The sequence below is a fragment of the Callorhinus ursinus genome, unplaced genomic scaffold, assembly GCF_003265705.2.
Source record: "Callorhinus ursinus isolate GAN/ISIS: 27379988/994484 unplaced genomic scaffold, GSC_fseal_2.0 scaffold51, whole genome shotgun sequence".
Taxonomy (NCBI): Eukaryota; Metazoa; Chordata; class Mammalia; order Carnivora; family Otariidae; genus Callorhinus; species Callorhinus ursinus.
The window spans coordinates 8,861,666-8,877,283 of NW_027397113.1; the positions used below are offsets into that span (position 1 = coordinate 8,861,666).

The following is a 15,618-nucleotide window of genomic DNA, read 5'->3' on the forward strand; positions in this document are numbered from 1 at the left end:
TGGAGGGTGCTTCCTGACTCCTCCTCTACCCTTGCATATTTGGCTCTTCAGAAAATGTCCTTGAGAATGGGTGGCCCTCCAGATGGTCAAAGAGGAAGGCGGGGATCGGATTCTCATTTTCAGGCCCTCCATCTGTCTGGGCGTAGCAAACCCACCGTCCTCCCCACGCAGGCTTCCTGCCACCCCCTCCCCCGGGGGGGGGGGGCTCCAGGTCCACAGACAGATGCCTTCCCCACCTGGCCAGCTGTCAAGCCCGCAAGCTGGTGGCTCTGCACGTCACCACGTGACCTGGGCCAGATGGTACCTGTCAACGTCAGCTGCCGCAGCTCCGTGACAGGCAGCAGCCTCACACGCGTCCACGTGCGTCCGAGGTGGGGCCCAAGAGCGTGGCATCCAGCGCTTCTCCCCGACCTGCTGTCCCACCAGCCCGCGGGGCTGCACACCCCCACACCACGGCTGTCAGCGCAGCTCCCACCCGTGCCCCCAAACTTCCCCCGGAGAGGGGCCCCCTGGCGTTCTCGCTGAAGAGCTGAAGGCCCATGGAATATTCCCAGCACCCAGCAGGCTGTGGGGGCTTCAGAAAGCTAGTTAGTTGTTGTCATTGTACACCCCCCCACAGTTTCTAAAGCAGCTGTGGGGAGGAGAAGGAAGCTTCTGGTAGCGTCTACAATCGGCACCCACTGCGAGTGACTCGCCTCCACGCCCAAAGCCTGGCTTCCAGTGCGGGGACAGGCAGGCTGCCTCCAGGAGAGCCCGGCAGAAGTTGCCCTCGGGGACACGACAGGGGCAGCCTCGGCCTCCCCGCGAAGCCATACAGTGGGTTACCTGACCCATGAGGGGGCTGCTCCCGGAGAAGGGTCCTGAGGAGGCCTGTCCAGGGCCAAGCAGGAGGAAGCAAGAGCCAGAGCCTGTGACTATCTCAAGTCCCCACTCCTAGCTGGGCCCCTGTTCCCTCTGCGCCAGAATCAAGGCAGCCACTCGTCCCCCGCAGAGCACTTTATGCCCGCCATCTCGGGTAGCCCACAGCCTGGGACCTGCCACTTGCTTCTGCTCAGAACCGTCAGGTGGCCTCCACAGCCCAGGGCAGGGGGCAGCCTTGGGTGTGGAGAGCCGGGAATGAGCCCAGGCAGTCTGACCCCAGAGCTCAGGCCCCGCCGGGGCTGGGGGGGGCGGCGGGGGTGGAGAGAGGGCGCTGGGCTGAGGCTGGCTGGGGCCAGACCGAGGACTCAAGCCTCAGAGGGGCGAGGGGAAATGAAGCCACAGGACCCGCGCCCACACTCACCTGACAGCAAAGAGGGGGAGTGACAGGGCAAAGGCCTTCCCTTCAACAGAGGGTTCGGTGACCTCAGTAGGCACAGGGTGGGGAGTATCCACCCCTCCTGCCCTGGGGACACAGAGTCCCCTAATTGAGGAGGAGGACAGAGAAGGGCTCCTTAGCATGGCAGGAAAACCTAGCTAACCCGCCTTCCCCATGGGCTTGCCACCTCACAGCCTCACTTGTCCGTCCCCCCCCCCCCCCCGACCCCCGGCCGGGCCTTGAGCCGGCCCCTGCACTGTGTCCTTGCCCACAGCCTCGCCGCCTTCAGCCCCCACCACTGGCCATGCTGCCCATTTCAAGGGCCAGCTCACACCTGCCTCCCCCACGGGGCCTGCCCTGAGTAACTCAGTGGAGTGCGCAGAGGTCAGGAAGGCGGATATGACTCGGAGTCAACTCACATCCCCCCCAGGCAGCCGCCACTCTGGGCCGCCACGCCAGCCCTTACCAACAGGTGCCCACCCACAGCCCTTGGTGCTGTGTGACCTGGGGCGAGTGGCTCCACCTCTCTGTGTCTGTCTCCTCGTCCAGAAGTTGGGGAAATCCATGCTCTGTACCAGGCAGGGGTTCCAGAACCACCTAAGCTAGGCATTGGCCCCCCCTTCCTGCTACCACATGCCCTGGGTCACCCTGTCCTTACACCGTCCTTTGGGCTGGGGCCCAGGATCCAAACGGGGAGGCTGGGACGGGCTGCCTGGAGAGAGGCCGAACGGGGTGAAGGCAGGGGCTAAAGGAAAGAGAAAGGTGCTACTCAGCCCCCTTCCCTCGGGTGCGGTCCAGAGCTCCAGCTCAGGAAACATCATGGGGTGGCCCCAGCTCACATGGCCTAGAAACGGGGTGCAGGACAATGGGAGGTGGAGGGGACCGAGAAAGGGTGTGATGAGGCTCCAGTGTCCCCAACACCGTACCCCCTACTGAGTCAGACAGAGGAGGGGTGAGCTGTAAAAGGATACTGGTGCGCAAGAAGGACACGGACACGTGCAGTGGCGTGTGTGTGTGTCTGTCCGTCTGTCTCGTACGTCTCTGCTCGTCTGTTGGGGTGTGTCTGCGTGTCTGGGTCTAAGCATGTTGAATGTCTGTAAGTCTGCCTCTGTGTCTGCGTGTCTGTCTGCATGTACAAGCGTTCGGGTGTTTCGGTGCATTTGTGTATGTCTCCATCTGTCTCCGGCGTGCTTATGTGTTAGTCTGTGTGTCCTTGTCTGTTGGCATGTGCGTGTTAACATGTGTGCGTCTCCAGGGGTCTGTGTATTTGGGGGGAGGGGACTGTGGGCGGGAGGGGGCCCTGTCGATCCCCTCCCCCACCTCCTCACGGCCAGGCCACAATTGGGACCCAGCCCAGTTGGCAAATCTCTGATTTGGTAACTCACCCCTAGTGCTGGAGGCCACGGACCTGCAGGACCCACCCACAGCCTGTGGGGCTGTCACTGGGTCCGGAGTCTGGCTGGGTTTGCAGCGGAGAGACTGTGTCCCCTCCTCCCCTCCTCCAGGGCTGGAGCCAGCTGGAGCCACCCACGTCCCACATGGATCCCCAGCCAGGCCTAGCGAGGACAGCCCCCAGGCCTGCCGTTCAAGACGGCTGGTACACCCGGGCCCCCGGGGCCGGCCGCGCTGCTCCACAGACACCCACGGAGGGTGGGGTGTAGGGGGCAGCTGCTAGACCACTGAGTCTGCCCCTCGGCATGCCGGCTGGCCTGGAAGGTGCTGGAGACATCCCCGCCTTGGGCTGCGGCTGCCTCTCTACCCTAGGACCTCAAGCAACTGAGGCACACTCTCTGGGTCCAGGTTCCCCTTTATAAAATGAGGACCTGGTGCCGGCAGGAACACAGCGTGCGGTTGCATAGTTGTGCACTGTGCAAATGCACCTGCTGGAGGTGAGGGAAGGCACTGAGAGGCAGCCTGGGCTCCGCCCTGCAGCCTGAGGGCCCCCGTGTCAGGGGGCAGAGTCTGGAGGAAGGGATGCATTCTTCCCACAAGAAGTTTGCTCTTTAGGGACTGTGCTTGGGGGTGGGGGAGGATCCTTGTTCTAAATCTCACAAAAGGGCTGCCCTGAGGCACCAGCCTTTTCAACCAGCCCCTGCCCCTCCCTGGCTCAGGGTCCAGGCGTCCCTCCGTCACAGACCCTCATCCGTCTCTAGAGAGAGATCTCTGTGACTGCCTGCCCCTCTGCCCCCCCTCTGCCTCTCCCCACTCTGACCGCCGGCTCCCTGCCAGGGCTCCCGGCCTTCCACACCCACTGAGCACTCAGCACCAACTGTAGGAGACCCCCCGACAGGAGAGGAATCTGTGTCCTTGTCCCTCGTGTCACCGTGAGTCCAACCCGACCTCCCTGACTCCAAAGCTGGCCCGGGGCCCCTCCACTCCCGCATGCGCGCCCCGTACCCCACCTCCCCATCCTTTTCCCAGCTCCCCTGCCAGTGACTGGACACACGGCCCGCTTCACTGCTCTTTATTTCATTAGGAAAGTAGCCAGGGGAATCTGGGCAGGGAGGGGTGGGGGTAGGGACCGTAGCCGGCTCCCGTCCTGCCCGCTGGGTTGGCAAACCTGTGAGGAACGGAGATGAGACTTGAGGGGCTCCCAGGGGGAGGGGGTCCTGTGCCCTCCCCCGGCCCTGAGAGCCCCCCCCCCGCCCCGGTCTTCCACCCCTCACTCTGAGGCTGGGTCCCCAGCAGGGCTCGCTTGACCCAGGGCTGGGGATGTGGGTCTGGCCCACGCGGGGCGCCCCTTACCCAGCCTCAGGCTCAGTTGGGTGTCATGAAGCGGCTGCTGTGAGGTGGGGCTTGGTAGAAGGGATCCACAGCGATCAGGGTTCTGCAGGCAGGGGAGGAGTGGAGGGGAGGGGGGATGTGAGGCAAGGTGGGACCTGCTCTTCTGCTTGCCCCTCCCCTGGGGCAGCTCTCAGCCAAGCCACATTCTTTGCCTGCCAACTCTGGGCCATTGTCTTAGAAATGTAATTTTTGAGGAATTGAATTGAGCCGAAAGGAGTCAGAGTGAGGCAGAACCACAGTCCATTCAGTTCTGTCCCCACCCCCTTGCAGCCTGGCAGGGAGCAGGTGTGGAGCTGGCCTCTGGGATGGGAACGAGGCGGGGCGGGGGGGGGGGGGGGGGGGGGCGGCCATGCAGGGGGGGGGGTCGCGGGGGAGAGCGGGGGAGGAGCCGGAAAAGCTGCGAGCAAGCCAGAGAGAAGAAATAGGCCTCTCAGACAGACGGAGGGAGGGAAGAAGCTGGGGAAAGGCCTGGATGCTGCAAAGGACAGAGCGGGAGGGAGGGCTGGCTACCTTCCCACGTGGGGGTGCAGGTGCCGTAGGCTCTCCGTGGGGTTGGGGGTGGCCTCCATGCGGGTGACCGGCTGGTTGAGGGCATAGCCTCCGGGCTTCTGTGGCTGGATGCCACCTCGAGTCCAGCCTTCTCGGTCCAGACCCTTGGGGATATTCTCGAAGTACCTGCAGCACGGGGTGGGGACGGGGGGGCGGGGGTGTTGCTGGTGATAAGCTGGCCTCCGCCCACCTCTGCAGCCTCTCTGTCCTTCTTGGACAGGAATCTTGGCTCCAGCAGAGCACAAATGGCCTCAGATCCCTCCAGCCTCCTTGCTTTTGCTCATGCTGTGTCCTCTGCCCTGAGCCCCTGTCCACTTGGGGAACGCTGCTCACTCGGGAAGCCTGCCCTGGCTCTGCCGCTGAGCTGGACGGCCCTCCTTCGCCCAGCCCCCCGATGCTGCGCCAGCATTCGGGAGCAGAAAGGACAGTCTGCACACTGCCTCCCTCCCTGGCCCATGAACTTCTTAGGAGTGGGGGAGTGGAGACCCCGGCTCATTCTTTTCTCTCTGGGCGGTCCACTTTGCTTGCATTTTGCTGATGCTCCCTGAGCACTGGGCCGGGCTCTGAAAGGGCCAGGATGAGTAAGATGTGGGCCATGCCCTTGAGCGTATGAAGTGGGGGTGCAGAGAGATACATGAGGAAGTCAGTGATTACAACCCCTGGGGAAGGAGCCGCGCGCGCCTGACCCCTGGCAGGAGCTCGGGAAAGCCAATGCGCGGGCGGGAGAAGGACCCCGTAGACATGGCTGGGGCCGACGGTCTGCCGGGGCTGCTGGAGGAGGGCGTTTGCCCAAGGACGGACAGGGACACTGTTGTCCGCCGACACCCAGCCTGAGTCTCTGCCCCTCCCCCTCCCCCTCATGGGGACTGGAGCAGCCACCTGTGTCACGGACCTGCAATGTGGCTTAGGTGCCACTTCTCCCATCTGAGCCTCAAGGTCCCCGTCCCAAAGAGGGGCGCCAGCCCCAAGGATGGGAGGCAACTTGGGAGACCAAGTGGGGGGCCAGTGTGGACACAAGTGACACACGCTGGCACAGATGACAGATGTCATGCAAGGAGGCTCTAACCCACTCCTGCAATGCCCTCCCCATCCAGTCCTGGTCCCGGGAGTCCTCCCCATGGCTCTCGGGCCACCTCCTCCTGGAAGCCCTCCCGGATGCTCGGCAAAGAGCTTACTTTCTTGGGAACGCAGAGCCCCCCACCCCCCACCATGGACTGGACGTAGTATCTTTGCAGATGCCATGTTGCTCCACCCAGACGCCCTTCAGCCCCTTACTCGTCCCCTGCCCACCAGCCTGGGCACAGCATCAGGGAGAAGCGCAGAGGTCGGCTGCCCTTGGGCGGCTGGGGCTTGCTTCGCAAACTGTAGCAAGGAGGTGCCTGGGATTTTTAGTATGGTCCCCGGGGACCGCCCTAAACTACTGACCAATGGCTGTGGGGGTACCAGTATCCCAGCTCGCTCTCCCCTTGGCCGGGATCATTCTGAGTCGTGTGTTTGCACAGTTTTCTAGAGCCTCCCCACGGGATATCTGGTTAATAACGCGCTGGCTTTGGGCTGCCTTCCTTTTCCCACACAACTTCCCAGCTCCCCCGCACTCCCCAGTAAGAGGCTCGCGCTCAGATCCTTGGCTCAGGGGCTGCTTCTGGGGGATCCCACACTAGCTCAGTGTTGGTCTACTTCACAGGCTGTGAGCTCATCACTTGTCCCAGTGTCTGCCTGTGAAATGCGTGCTGGCTTCACAGCCCTGGGTTTGGACAGGGAAGGGGGGTGCTCACCCTTGGTTGTAGGTGGTCAGGTACCGATTATCCATGTCAGGGTCATAAGGGTTCCGGAAGTAGCTGGGGTTGTTGAGGCTGAACCCCGTGGGCTCCTGCACCAGAGGCACGGAGAGGAGTTGTGAGGTCAGGAGGGGGTGGAGATTTGGGAGTGGGGCTGGGCACCCCGGCCTCACCTTGTTCCCCACGGTCTCCCGGCCCAGCAAGGCAAAGTTCGTCTGTTGCATGCGCTGCGGGGGCTGGAACTGCCAGTGGCTCATGCTGCTAGGTTCTGGGCCGGGAGGGGGCACCTGCAGGGGACGGAGCCACAGAAAGGCGGTGGGTGGCCAGAGTCAGGCGGCAAGGACAGAGGGAGGGCCGGCAGAGGCACACGGGGCCCCAGCTTGCCCCCAGCCCCAGGACCTCGCCCTTGCCCCTCCAGGCACACGGAATTCCCTGGGTCAAAGACACCCCTCACTTTCCGATCCCTGGGCCTTCGCCCCTCCCCGGGAGGGTCCAGATATTCTGATCCTTCCCATCCTTCAGCGCCCAAGTGTGTCTGCATCCAAGGAACCTCCCTGCCCCCTCCCGTGGGAATGCTCCCGCTCTGAGGGAGTCCCCCGCCCCCCGGTCCCCGAAGTCCACTCACTCTGGGGTTCAGGGTCCTCTCCGTCACCCGGTTGTAGCCCGTTTCCCACTCGGAGCCTCTGGCCAGCACAGGCAGGAACTCGTCCCCCTAAGGCCGCAGACGAGCCCCCTGGCACCAGAGCATAGCTGCGCCTCCCGCAGTCCTCCAGCTACTGTCCCACTGCCCCACGGAAGGACCCCAGGCCCTGGGGTCAGACCGCCCTCCACCCCCAGGGGCTCAGCTTACATGAGGGTGGGACATGGGGAGGAAGTCAGACCTGGTGACACTCCGGCCAGGGAGGAGGACCTGGAAAGAGGCCCGCAGAGGCGCGTCAGCCCGGCAGCGGCAGCTGCCCCCCGGGGCCTGAGCGCAGAGGGGGCTCACGACACGTGCGTGTGATTGGGGTAACCGGGGAAGGGAAGAGTTTGGGGAGTAACGATGCTGAGTGAGAACCTGCAGCAGGCCAGGGCCCTCGCCTGGACTCTGAGTAACATTGGCTCTGCCCCTTCTCCTCTTGGGACCCCAGTCTCCTCATCCGTAAACTGGGGGAGCTGGGCCAAAGCAATGGTTTTTACCCACACTTGTTCATCTCGTGTTTGACCACAGGGTTCAGCAGCTCACACATTTTAAGCTAGAAGTCACCCCGAGATTCTAATGGGCACAGGCCTGACTTACCGGGTCCCCAGGGAGGGCCTGGGAAGGGGGCTGGAAGACAATGGGGTTCTTGGTGGACTCTTCAGTGAAGCCAGTCTCTTCTTTGGCGCCAATTGATTTCTTCTGCAAGAGATCTGCAAAAGACATCCCCCTTGTGCTGCCCCCCATCCCGGCCACCTAGCTGGCTCTACCCACAGGGCCTCCTGAGGCTCAGTGTCCCAGCCAGTGGGGAGGGAGCTGGCTCCAAGGATCTGGACGCCTGAGCTATAGGATCATGGGCACCAGGAAGACTCCAGAGTTCAGGACAGAGAACGACACGGGAGAGGAGAAGAGAGGTGCAGGAAGGGCAGGTGCCAACAGGCCGGGAGGCGGCTGGGGTCGGGATCAACAGCCCTCCTAAACCAGTGAGTCATCCTTCGGGGGGGGTTGGCGTTAGGGCACAGGTCCCCCAGGCTGCCTCTGTACCCTTCTTTCTTCCTGCTGGTGCCTTCTTTGTCCAGCACCAGCTCCGTCTGCACCCCCCGCCCCTGCCATGTCTCTCCTTGTGGCCAGGGGGAGGGAGGTGTAGTGGGAGGAAAGCATGAGCTCAGACATGGGCCTACCTGGCTGGTTTGAAGGCTCCTTGAGATACTTGGAATTGTACTCAGAGGTCATGAAGCACGGGCCCTGGAACACAGAAGGGAGAGCACTGGGGCCCGCAAGGTGGACCAGGGCCTGGGGCCGGTTGGCGGCAGTGGTGGCTCTTCAGTGTTCTGAGCAGACCCGCACGGTATAGTCCCCGAGGGGAAGCCAGGGACGGCAGGCCCGGCAGGCCCCTCTCTGATGGGGCAGCAGAACCCCACACACTCCCGGTAAGTTCTCCTGTGACAATGAAGCCCGTCCCACCCACACTGGACTCCCAGGAATGAACATGGGACCCAGGGACTCAGCTGAAGGGGGGGCCCAAGGCGAGGAAAGAGGCTAAGGGAGTAAAGTAGGTCTTCCCACCACACTGCACTGCCCAGAGCTCGGGGAGTCCGGATGGGCGAGGGGAGGGAAGGGGCCTCTGGGGTGAAGTCCTAAGACCCGAATAAGGAAGCCCGTGGTGACCACGTTGATGCTGTCTTGGAAATACCAAATATCCTTGGCTCTCCCCAGTTTTTCTAGGTACCCTGAGCCCACATTTAGTTGGCTTTTCGGTTGAGTCAGAGCAGTGCCCGTCTCCAGGAGGGGAAGGAGGTGAGTCTGGCCCCTCTGCCCCACTCACAGCCCTGACCGGGGGCTGCCCACTCACATGCCGGGCGTTCTCCCATTCCATCGAGCCCTTGCCCTGCAGCTGGTGGAGCAGGGGCACGTCCTTGGGCTCCAGCCCTGTGATGGCCTGCGGCCCACAGTCCTGGGTGTCAAAATGGACCTTCCTGACCTGGGAGGAGGAAGTGGCCAGTCACACTCCAGGCAAAGGGATGGCAGTTCATGTCTTGACTCTGCTTCTGCCCTGGACCCCTACAGAGTATCCGTAGCCTGAGGGGTCCCTTGACAAAGTCCAGTCATGTCCCTCCTCTGCTCAGAGCCCTGCAATAGTCCCATTGTACTAGGAGTAGAACCCCATGGGCTGACAGAGACCCACAAGGACCCTGGCTCCTTGCCTGGCTCCAGCCACCTGCCTCCTTGCTATTCTTTGTCACATCAGATACTCGCACCTCAGGTCCTTTGCGCTTGCCATCTGCACTGCCTGGAACTCTCTCTCACATCGCTGCACTTAGGGGACACTAACTTCCCTTGAGTCTTTGACTCGCGTCTCCACAGCAAGCTATTTTCCCACCCTCCTGGTTTGCAGTTGCAACCCCTTCACTACTGCTTCACCCCCTGCCTCTTCCCTGTTGCATTTTTCCCCAGCACTTAGCACCTTCACATATAAAAGAGATGTTCAGTGGGCGCCTGGGTGGCTCAGTTGGTTGAGCGACTGCCTTCGGCTCAGGTCATGATCCTGGAGTCCCGGGATCGAGTCCCGCATCGGGCTCCCTGCTGAGCGGGGAGTCGGCTTCTCCCTCTGACCCTCCCCCCTCTCATGTGCTCTCTCTCTCTCTCATCCTCTCTCTCAAACAAATAAATGAAATATCTTAATAAAAAAAAGAGATGTTCAGAACGCATCAGCTGAATGAATGAATGAATGAACGAATGAATGACAGTATACATTCTCCTGCTGGTGATAAGGACGATGATCATAATGTCGATGGAGTGAAGAAGATGGGGACGACAAAAGGAAATGTGACACTGGTGGTGAGGGTGGTCGTGCGGGGCTGGAGATGCGGACGGGATGGTGGGGACCACGGGGCGGGGGTGGGGTTGGTGTTGGGATTGGAGACGGGGGTGGTGGGGGTGACGGCAGTGACAGGGACGGGGATGGAGGTGGAGGGGAGGTGGCGGTGCCTCCGGGGATGGGGACGGAGGTGACACGGGTGAGCAGACTCTCAGCCGCATGGTGGCTCCGCGGCGCCCAGGAGTCTCAGCCTGGGCCAACTCTTGGCAGGGCAGTCCCACCCCGCTGGGGGGATCCTCACGCTCTCCGCCCCCTCGGCCCTTCCTCCACCCCAGCCTTGGGGTCCCTCTGTCTCCTGGCCCTAGCCCAGCACTGACCTCCTTAGTGGGGGTCGCCGCACTGGGCTTCTCCCGCCAGTAGCCAGAGCTGGTCTGATGCATGTTCCACGGCAGTGGGTACTTGCCATCAGGCGCCTCCAGGGGGCAGTAGCTCTGACTGGTCACTGACTGGAAACTGTGGCCGCCTTGTTCCCTGAGGGTAGAGCAGGAGCCACCCGGAGGCTGCAGTGCTTATTTCTGGAAGCTGCCCACTTCCCTCAAACCTCCCACAGATGCCTCAGGAGTCCGCCTGCCTTGGGGCCCCAGGTGGGTGCCATGCCCTGAGTGCCCCAGGACGCCAGACCTAGGCCAGGCAAGGTTCAGGGTCTCCATGCACGGAGCCCGCAGTCGGGCCGATGAGCTCCAATGGCCCTGAGCGCTAAGGCTCAGCGGGGCAGGGAGGGAGAAGGGGTTGCAGACCTTACCCCATGGCTGGGTTGTCCACGGCATCGAGGTTGGCGGGGTAAGAGACCACAGGCCGGTAATTGGATCTGTAGCCTGTGCCTTCGTGGCTGCCCGTGCGGGGCCGGAACTCCTCCCGACCTGCCGGAGGAGAAGCCAGGGGACAGCACAGGCCCGTGGGGCAGGGGAGTGGAAGAACAGTGAGCAGGGCCTCCCAAGCAGGGCCCGCCACACACCCCCAACCCCCCCCCCCAGGGCCCAGGGGTCCTCGGGATGGAGAAGGCATAGAGCCAGGGGCTGGAACAAGAGCCGTGAAAGCCTGGCCCTTCGAGATTGCGGCAGCGGGGAATGGAGAGAATAGGGGAGGGACAAGGTCAGTGTGGCAGAATCACGGGATGGACTCGGGGGAGGGGCAGCGGGGCAAAGCCAGCCTGATGGGACAGGCATGGACACGGTTGTTGGGGGTGCTCAGGGGATGGGTCGGTTCAGCTCGCTGGGGTCCCTCTGAGCGTGTGTGACAGGGCCGCTGGGGCTGCTCCTCTCACAGCGGGAGGGCCTCCCCCCATCCTGCCCCACGGCCTAGGGTGGCTCCAGCACACAGGGGCGCTCACCATAGGCTGTGCAGTAGCTAGTGGCATAGAATTTCAGGGGATCCGTGCAGCCCCCCGAACTCGTCTTCACATAAGGGGAGACAACCCCCAAGGGGACTTTCCCCATCATGGTGCTGTGGGGCAGGGCCCCGGGGGGCGCCTAGGGAGGAAGCACAGGGAGCCCCATCAGTTCAGCAGCCCAAGCCCCGGAGCCTGTCTCAGGCCCAGGCTGCAGAGGCCCCAGAGGTGAAGCTGGAGCCCCACCCAGCCAGGGCCTTCCGCTCGGCCCGTCCCTCTCCACCGACACCCACACCCCCAACTGAAGGAAGGACTGGTCGTCGTCAACACATAATCATATACGCTCATTCCCCCTTCCCCACACCTCGTTATCTCCCCAGTTTACAGCCAGGAAACTAGGACGCCAAGTGATGAAGGATGAGCTCATGATGGGTGGGAGGAGCCAGGATTCAGGCCCCGGGGTATCTGACTCCGAGCCCCTGATCTTATCTGAATCCCCTCCTGGCTTCCTCTGGGAACCCAATGGACAGACAACCTCCCAGCCCAGCTCTGGAGCTCACTGCCAGCCCGGGGCTCCTTGTCCCTCCCTCAGCTTGCTCGGGGGCGGGGGCCTGGCTGAGGGACGTTGGCCAGGCCCTCCTGGGGCCCAACCGCAGCGGGCCCCACCCTCACCTGCCCTCTGCTGCGGCTCTGGTGAGAGGCTGCAGGGGACGGGAGCTGCTCCAGGGAAGCCCAGGCCCTCTGGGAGGTGGCCCGGCCAGGAGAAACAGTGTGTCGCCTGGCAACCGGTGCCTAGCAACAGTGTCCCCGCCTCTGAGGCCCTTCTAGGGCCAGGGCCCACTGAGAGGCCGAGCTGGCCGGGATGAGGGCGAGGTCCTGCCTCCTTGGCCCCCCAGTCGCCGGCTTCCCTGGACCGGGCTGGGCATTGTTGCTGTCTTTTGAGTGACAAGAAATAAAAGATAATCTCAAACCATCACTCCTACTTATTAAGTATCCACTTCTCAGCAGACACTTTCTATCCTTTATGGCCAATCCTCTGAGTGGCTCTTCCAGGTGGCTATTATTATCCCTCTTTCCATGCGGGGAAAGTGAGGCTTTAGACAAGCAGTGTCTTGACGGGCCAGAGATCTCGAAAACAGAAGGAAAGAGAAGAGTTGAGGCTCCAGTGTGGGTGGGCCCAGACCCCACTTGTAAGCCTCTCGGGGAATTATTCCGTTTCCTGCTGGAGCCAGATCGGTGCCAAGCTCTTCCACACACTTTTTTTTTTTTAAGATTTTGTTTATTTATTTGTCAGAGAGCGAGAGCGAGCGAGCGAGAGAGAGAGAGAGAGAGAGAGAGAGCGCGCACAAGCAGGGGGAGGGGCAGGCAGCGGGAGAAGCGGGCTCCCAGCCAGCACCCCGGGCTCATGACCTGAGCTGAAGGCAGACGACTGACTGAGCCACCCAGGCGCCCCCTTCCACACACATTATTACCTCGGACAGTCCCCCAGACCCCCTTATGGCCGGGGTACTATGGTTACGGGGCCAACAAGCTCCAGCTGCTAGGAGTGTGGCCCAATCCTGCCGTGTCGTCTCTGATGAGGGGGCCTGTCCCCTTACAGCCCCCCATTTCCTCCTCTTCACCGAGGGCCGCAACCGGACCCGCTTCCGGGGGGCTGTTGGCAGATTTCCTGAGGGCATGGTTTCGGCTCCTCAGTTTTTCAAAGCTGTATTCTCAGCCTGTTTTGCAGATGGGAAAGGTGAGGCCCAAAGACTCTGGCCAGGCCTCAGAGTCGGTGAAGGATTACAACGGGAGTGAGCCCTGCTCCCTTTGGGCCGGCCCCTTTGCCCCAAGGGGCTTTGAAGCCTGTAACTGTTTAACTGGATCTCTGGGGATGGGGTGGGAGTGGGGGGCCGCCATGTGTAGCATTTGCCACGTTTCTGTGGTGTAAACTCCCATCATGGCTGCTTTCAAACTACTAAGGCAAGGTCACCGAGCAGGGGGTCGGGAAATCATGCTCGGCCCCCTGTGGAGCCACCGCTATATAGAATTTGCACTGGACAGATCCAATAGACAGAAGTGACCTTGAGACCATGAATGACAGACAAATGTAGTAATATAACAAGAGGGTAATGACTTTGAAATATTTATTACCCTCAGGGTTTTTTTTTTTAAGATTTTATTTATTTATTTATTGACAGATTGAGAGAGGGGGGGAGAGGGCGAACGCAAGCAGGGGGAGCAGCAGAGGGAGAAGCAGGGCTCCTTGCTGAGCAGGGAGCCCGATGCGAGGCTCCATCCCAGGACCCTGGTCTGGGATCATGACCTGAGCCGAAGGCAGACGCTTAACCACTGAGCCAGCCAAGCTCCCCTATTACCTTTGTTTTTATATAACTTATTAAATTGTAAGTTTATATAATTTGATTTTTAACAATGGCGTTCAACAACCAGCTCACAAATTTCCTGGAGGTTTTGCCTTTAACTCTCACGAGCTGGTATGAGTCAGCTCCAGAGCACCCCGACTCATAAGGGAAAGTAAGGTATGGATGAAGAGGGTGGCAAGGGAAAGGGGGTTGCCCCACCCAGGAGATGCCCTAGCTGCAGTCGGCCTGAAGTGACTGGACCTGCCAGAGACGGAGCCTGCCTGATCCCCGCAGAGAGGTCCTGAACTCAGAGGTGCCCGGGGCCAAGCAGAGGCCCCCATCAGAGTAACCATTCTGTTCAGGGATCAGAAGCTGCAAGGCCAGAGGTGAATTCACACAGTCCTGCTCTCCCCATCTAATGACAGAGGCTCCGGTGAGCCCCACCCATGAAACACCACAAGAGGGTAAGACCTCCGTGGGTGGTCAGGAGAGAGGGATGGAGTGTGCATAGAAAAGTGGTTACCAGCAAGAGCTCAGACTCTGAAGCTGATGGCATAGGCCCTGGCTCTACTACTTAATAACTAAGATTCGATGCGTGTTACTTGTGCCTCAGTTTCCCTTTCTGGAAAATGGTACCTACCTATGGGGTTGCGGTACACATAAAGCACTCGGAATCCTCTGTGCACAGTGTCTAGCAGGCAGCAGGCCCGTCCCAGATGGAAATGAGGGAGGGCTCGCCACCTGGAGGCCCTGCAAGGGCAAAGGTGGGTAGCACTGGCAGGCCGGGGGCGGTGATGGGTCCCACGTGGCTGTGGAGCACTGTGGGAGGGGGGAGCTCAAGCTGCGAGAGGCTGTGCCAGGTCTCCCTTTCAGCAGCTGGTGGGGCAGAGGAGGTGGTGAAAGGCTTGAAATCGTCAGGAGCGCTGTGAGGGGAACTCTGGAGCTGCTGGGGACAGCCTGGCGTGGAGCCCACAGACGATGGGGGGCAGTTCTGGGAGGTGTCTGTTCCCAGACGGAACTCCCATTAGGTCTGGGCTCCCAGCGACCCGTCGTTTTGTTTTTGTTTTTGTTTTTGTTTTCTTGCTGTGTGGCGACACCCAGCGGCTGTCACTCAGAACTGCAGGAGATGCAGCAGGTGCTGCCCTCATAAGGCTAGGGGGCTCCTGGAGGGAACAGAGGAGGGGGAGAGCCACTATCGCCCCTGCCCCAGCCACCCTGCCTCACCTGCCCTCCAGAACACAAGGGGCCGGCCTGGCAAGCAGGGCAAGGGCCAGAGCCTACAAGAAGCAAGAGCCTCGGGGCTGCTCGCAAGGTGCTGGTCTGGGCGGTAACCAAACTGCGGTGTGAGTTCTGGACCTCTTGGCTCGAGGCCTGTTTTTCTATCTGTAAAATGAAGCAGCAGACTAAATGATCCTTCCAGATTTTAAGTGGGAAATCCAGGGCCCACCTCAAGCCCCTCTTCCCATAACCGTTCCCATTTATTAAGCATTTTCCATGCAGGTGCAGAGCTGCGCCGTCTCTCCACTCTTCAGTCCAGCCTTACGAGCAGGGACTATTGTTACTGCCCCCGCTTTACACACAGGAAGGGGTAGTAGGCCTCACGGGCAGGAAGGGGTAGAGCCAGCTTTGACCCCAGAATCCACGCCATGCCCTGCTAGAACATGCTGGCAAATGCACCTGTGAAGTGCTGAGACTGTAGCAGTAGACTCTTAACACTCTTTGGTTGAGCTCAGCAATTTTCCAAAGGGACAGACTGCCCTGGCCAGATGGGTGACCTCTTTCTCCTTTCTAGACCTTCCCAGTCCTGAGCAGTAATGTTCAGCCCTGTTTCCCTCCTGTGAGAAAGAAGGGCTACAGACACCTTTGGGCTGGCCCCAGACACCAGCAGCTGCCTCCTCTCTGAAGCCTGGAAGGTTGAGGCTCAGGAACCAGCTAGAGGATTTTGGGGCCCTGGTGCACAGAACTCCACAGCCAGGACCAATGG

At 61.2% G+C, this 15,618-nt stretch overlaps 1 protein-coding gene across 1 annotated transcript; it reads right to left on the reverse strand.

The window, feature by feature from the left end:
- Positions 1 to 3,744: 3,744 nt before the first annotated feature.
- SAXO4 (stabilizer of axonemal microtubules 4) lies at positions 3,745 to 12,063 on the reverse strand. Its single transcript, XM_025878997.2, has 14 exons — positions 11,965 to 12,063; positions 11,296 to 11,434; positions 10,708 to 10,825; positions 10,283 to 10,436; positions 8,940 to 9,068; positions 8,269 to 8,332; positions 7,688 to 7,800; positions 7,259 to 7,318; positions 7,034 to 7,120; positions 6,582 to 6,695; positions 6,406 to 6,500; positions 4,592 to 4,756; positions 4,043 to 4,124; positions 3,745 to 3,857 (listed from the first exon to the last, which is right to left on the reverse strand). The coding sequence occupies exons 2-13, from the start codon at positions 11,402 to 11,404 to the stop codon at positions 4,055 to 4,057; spliced, it is 1,278 nt and encodes a 425-aa protein (XP_025734782.1). The 5' UTR covers positions 11,405 to 11,434; positions 11,965 to 12,063; the 3' UTR covers positions 3,745 to 3,857; positions 4,043 to 4,054.
- Positions 12,064 to 15,618: the final 3,555 nt, after the last annotated feature.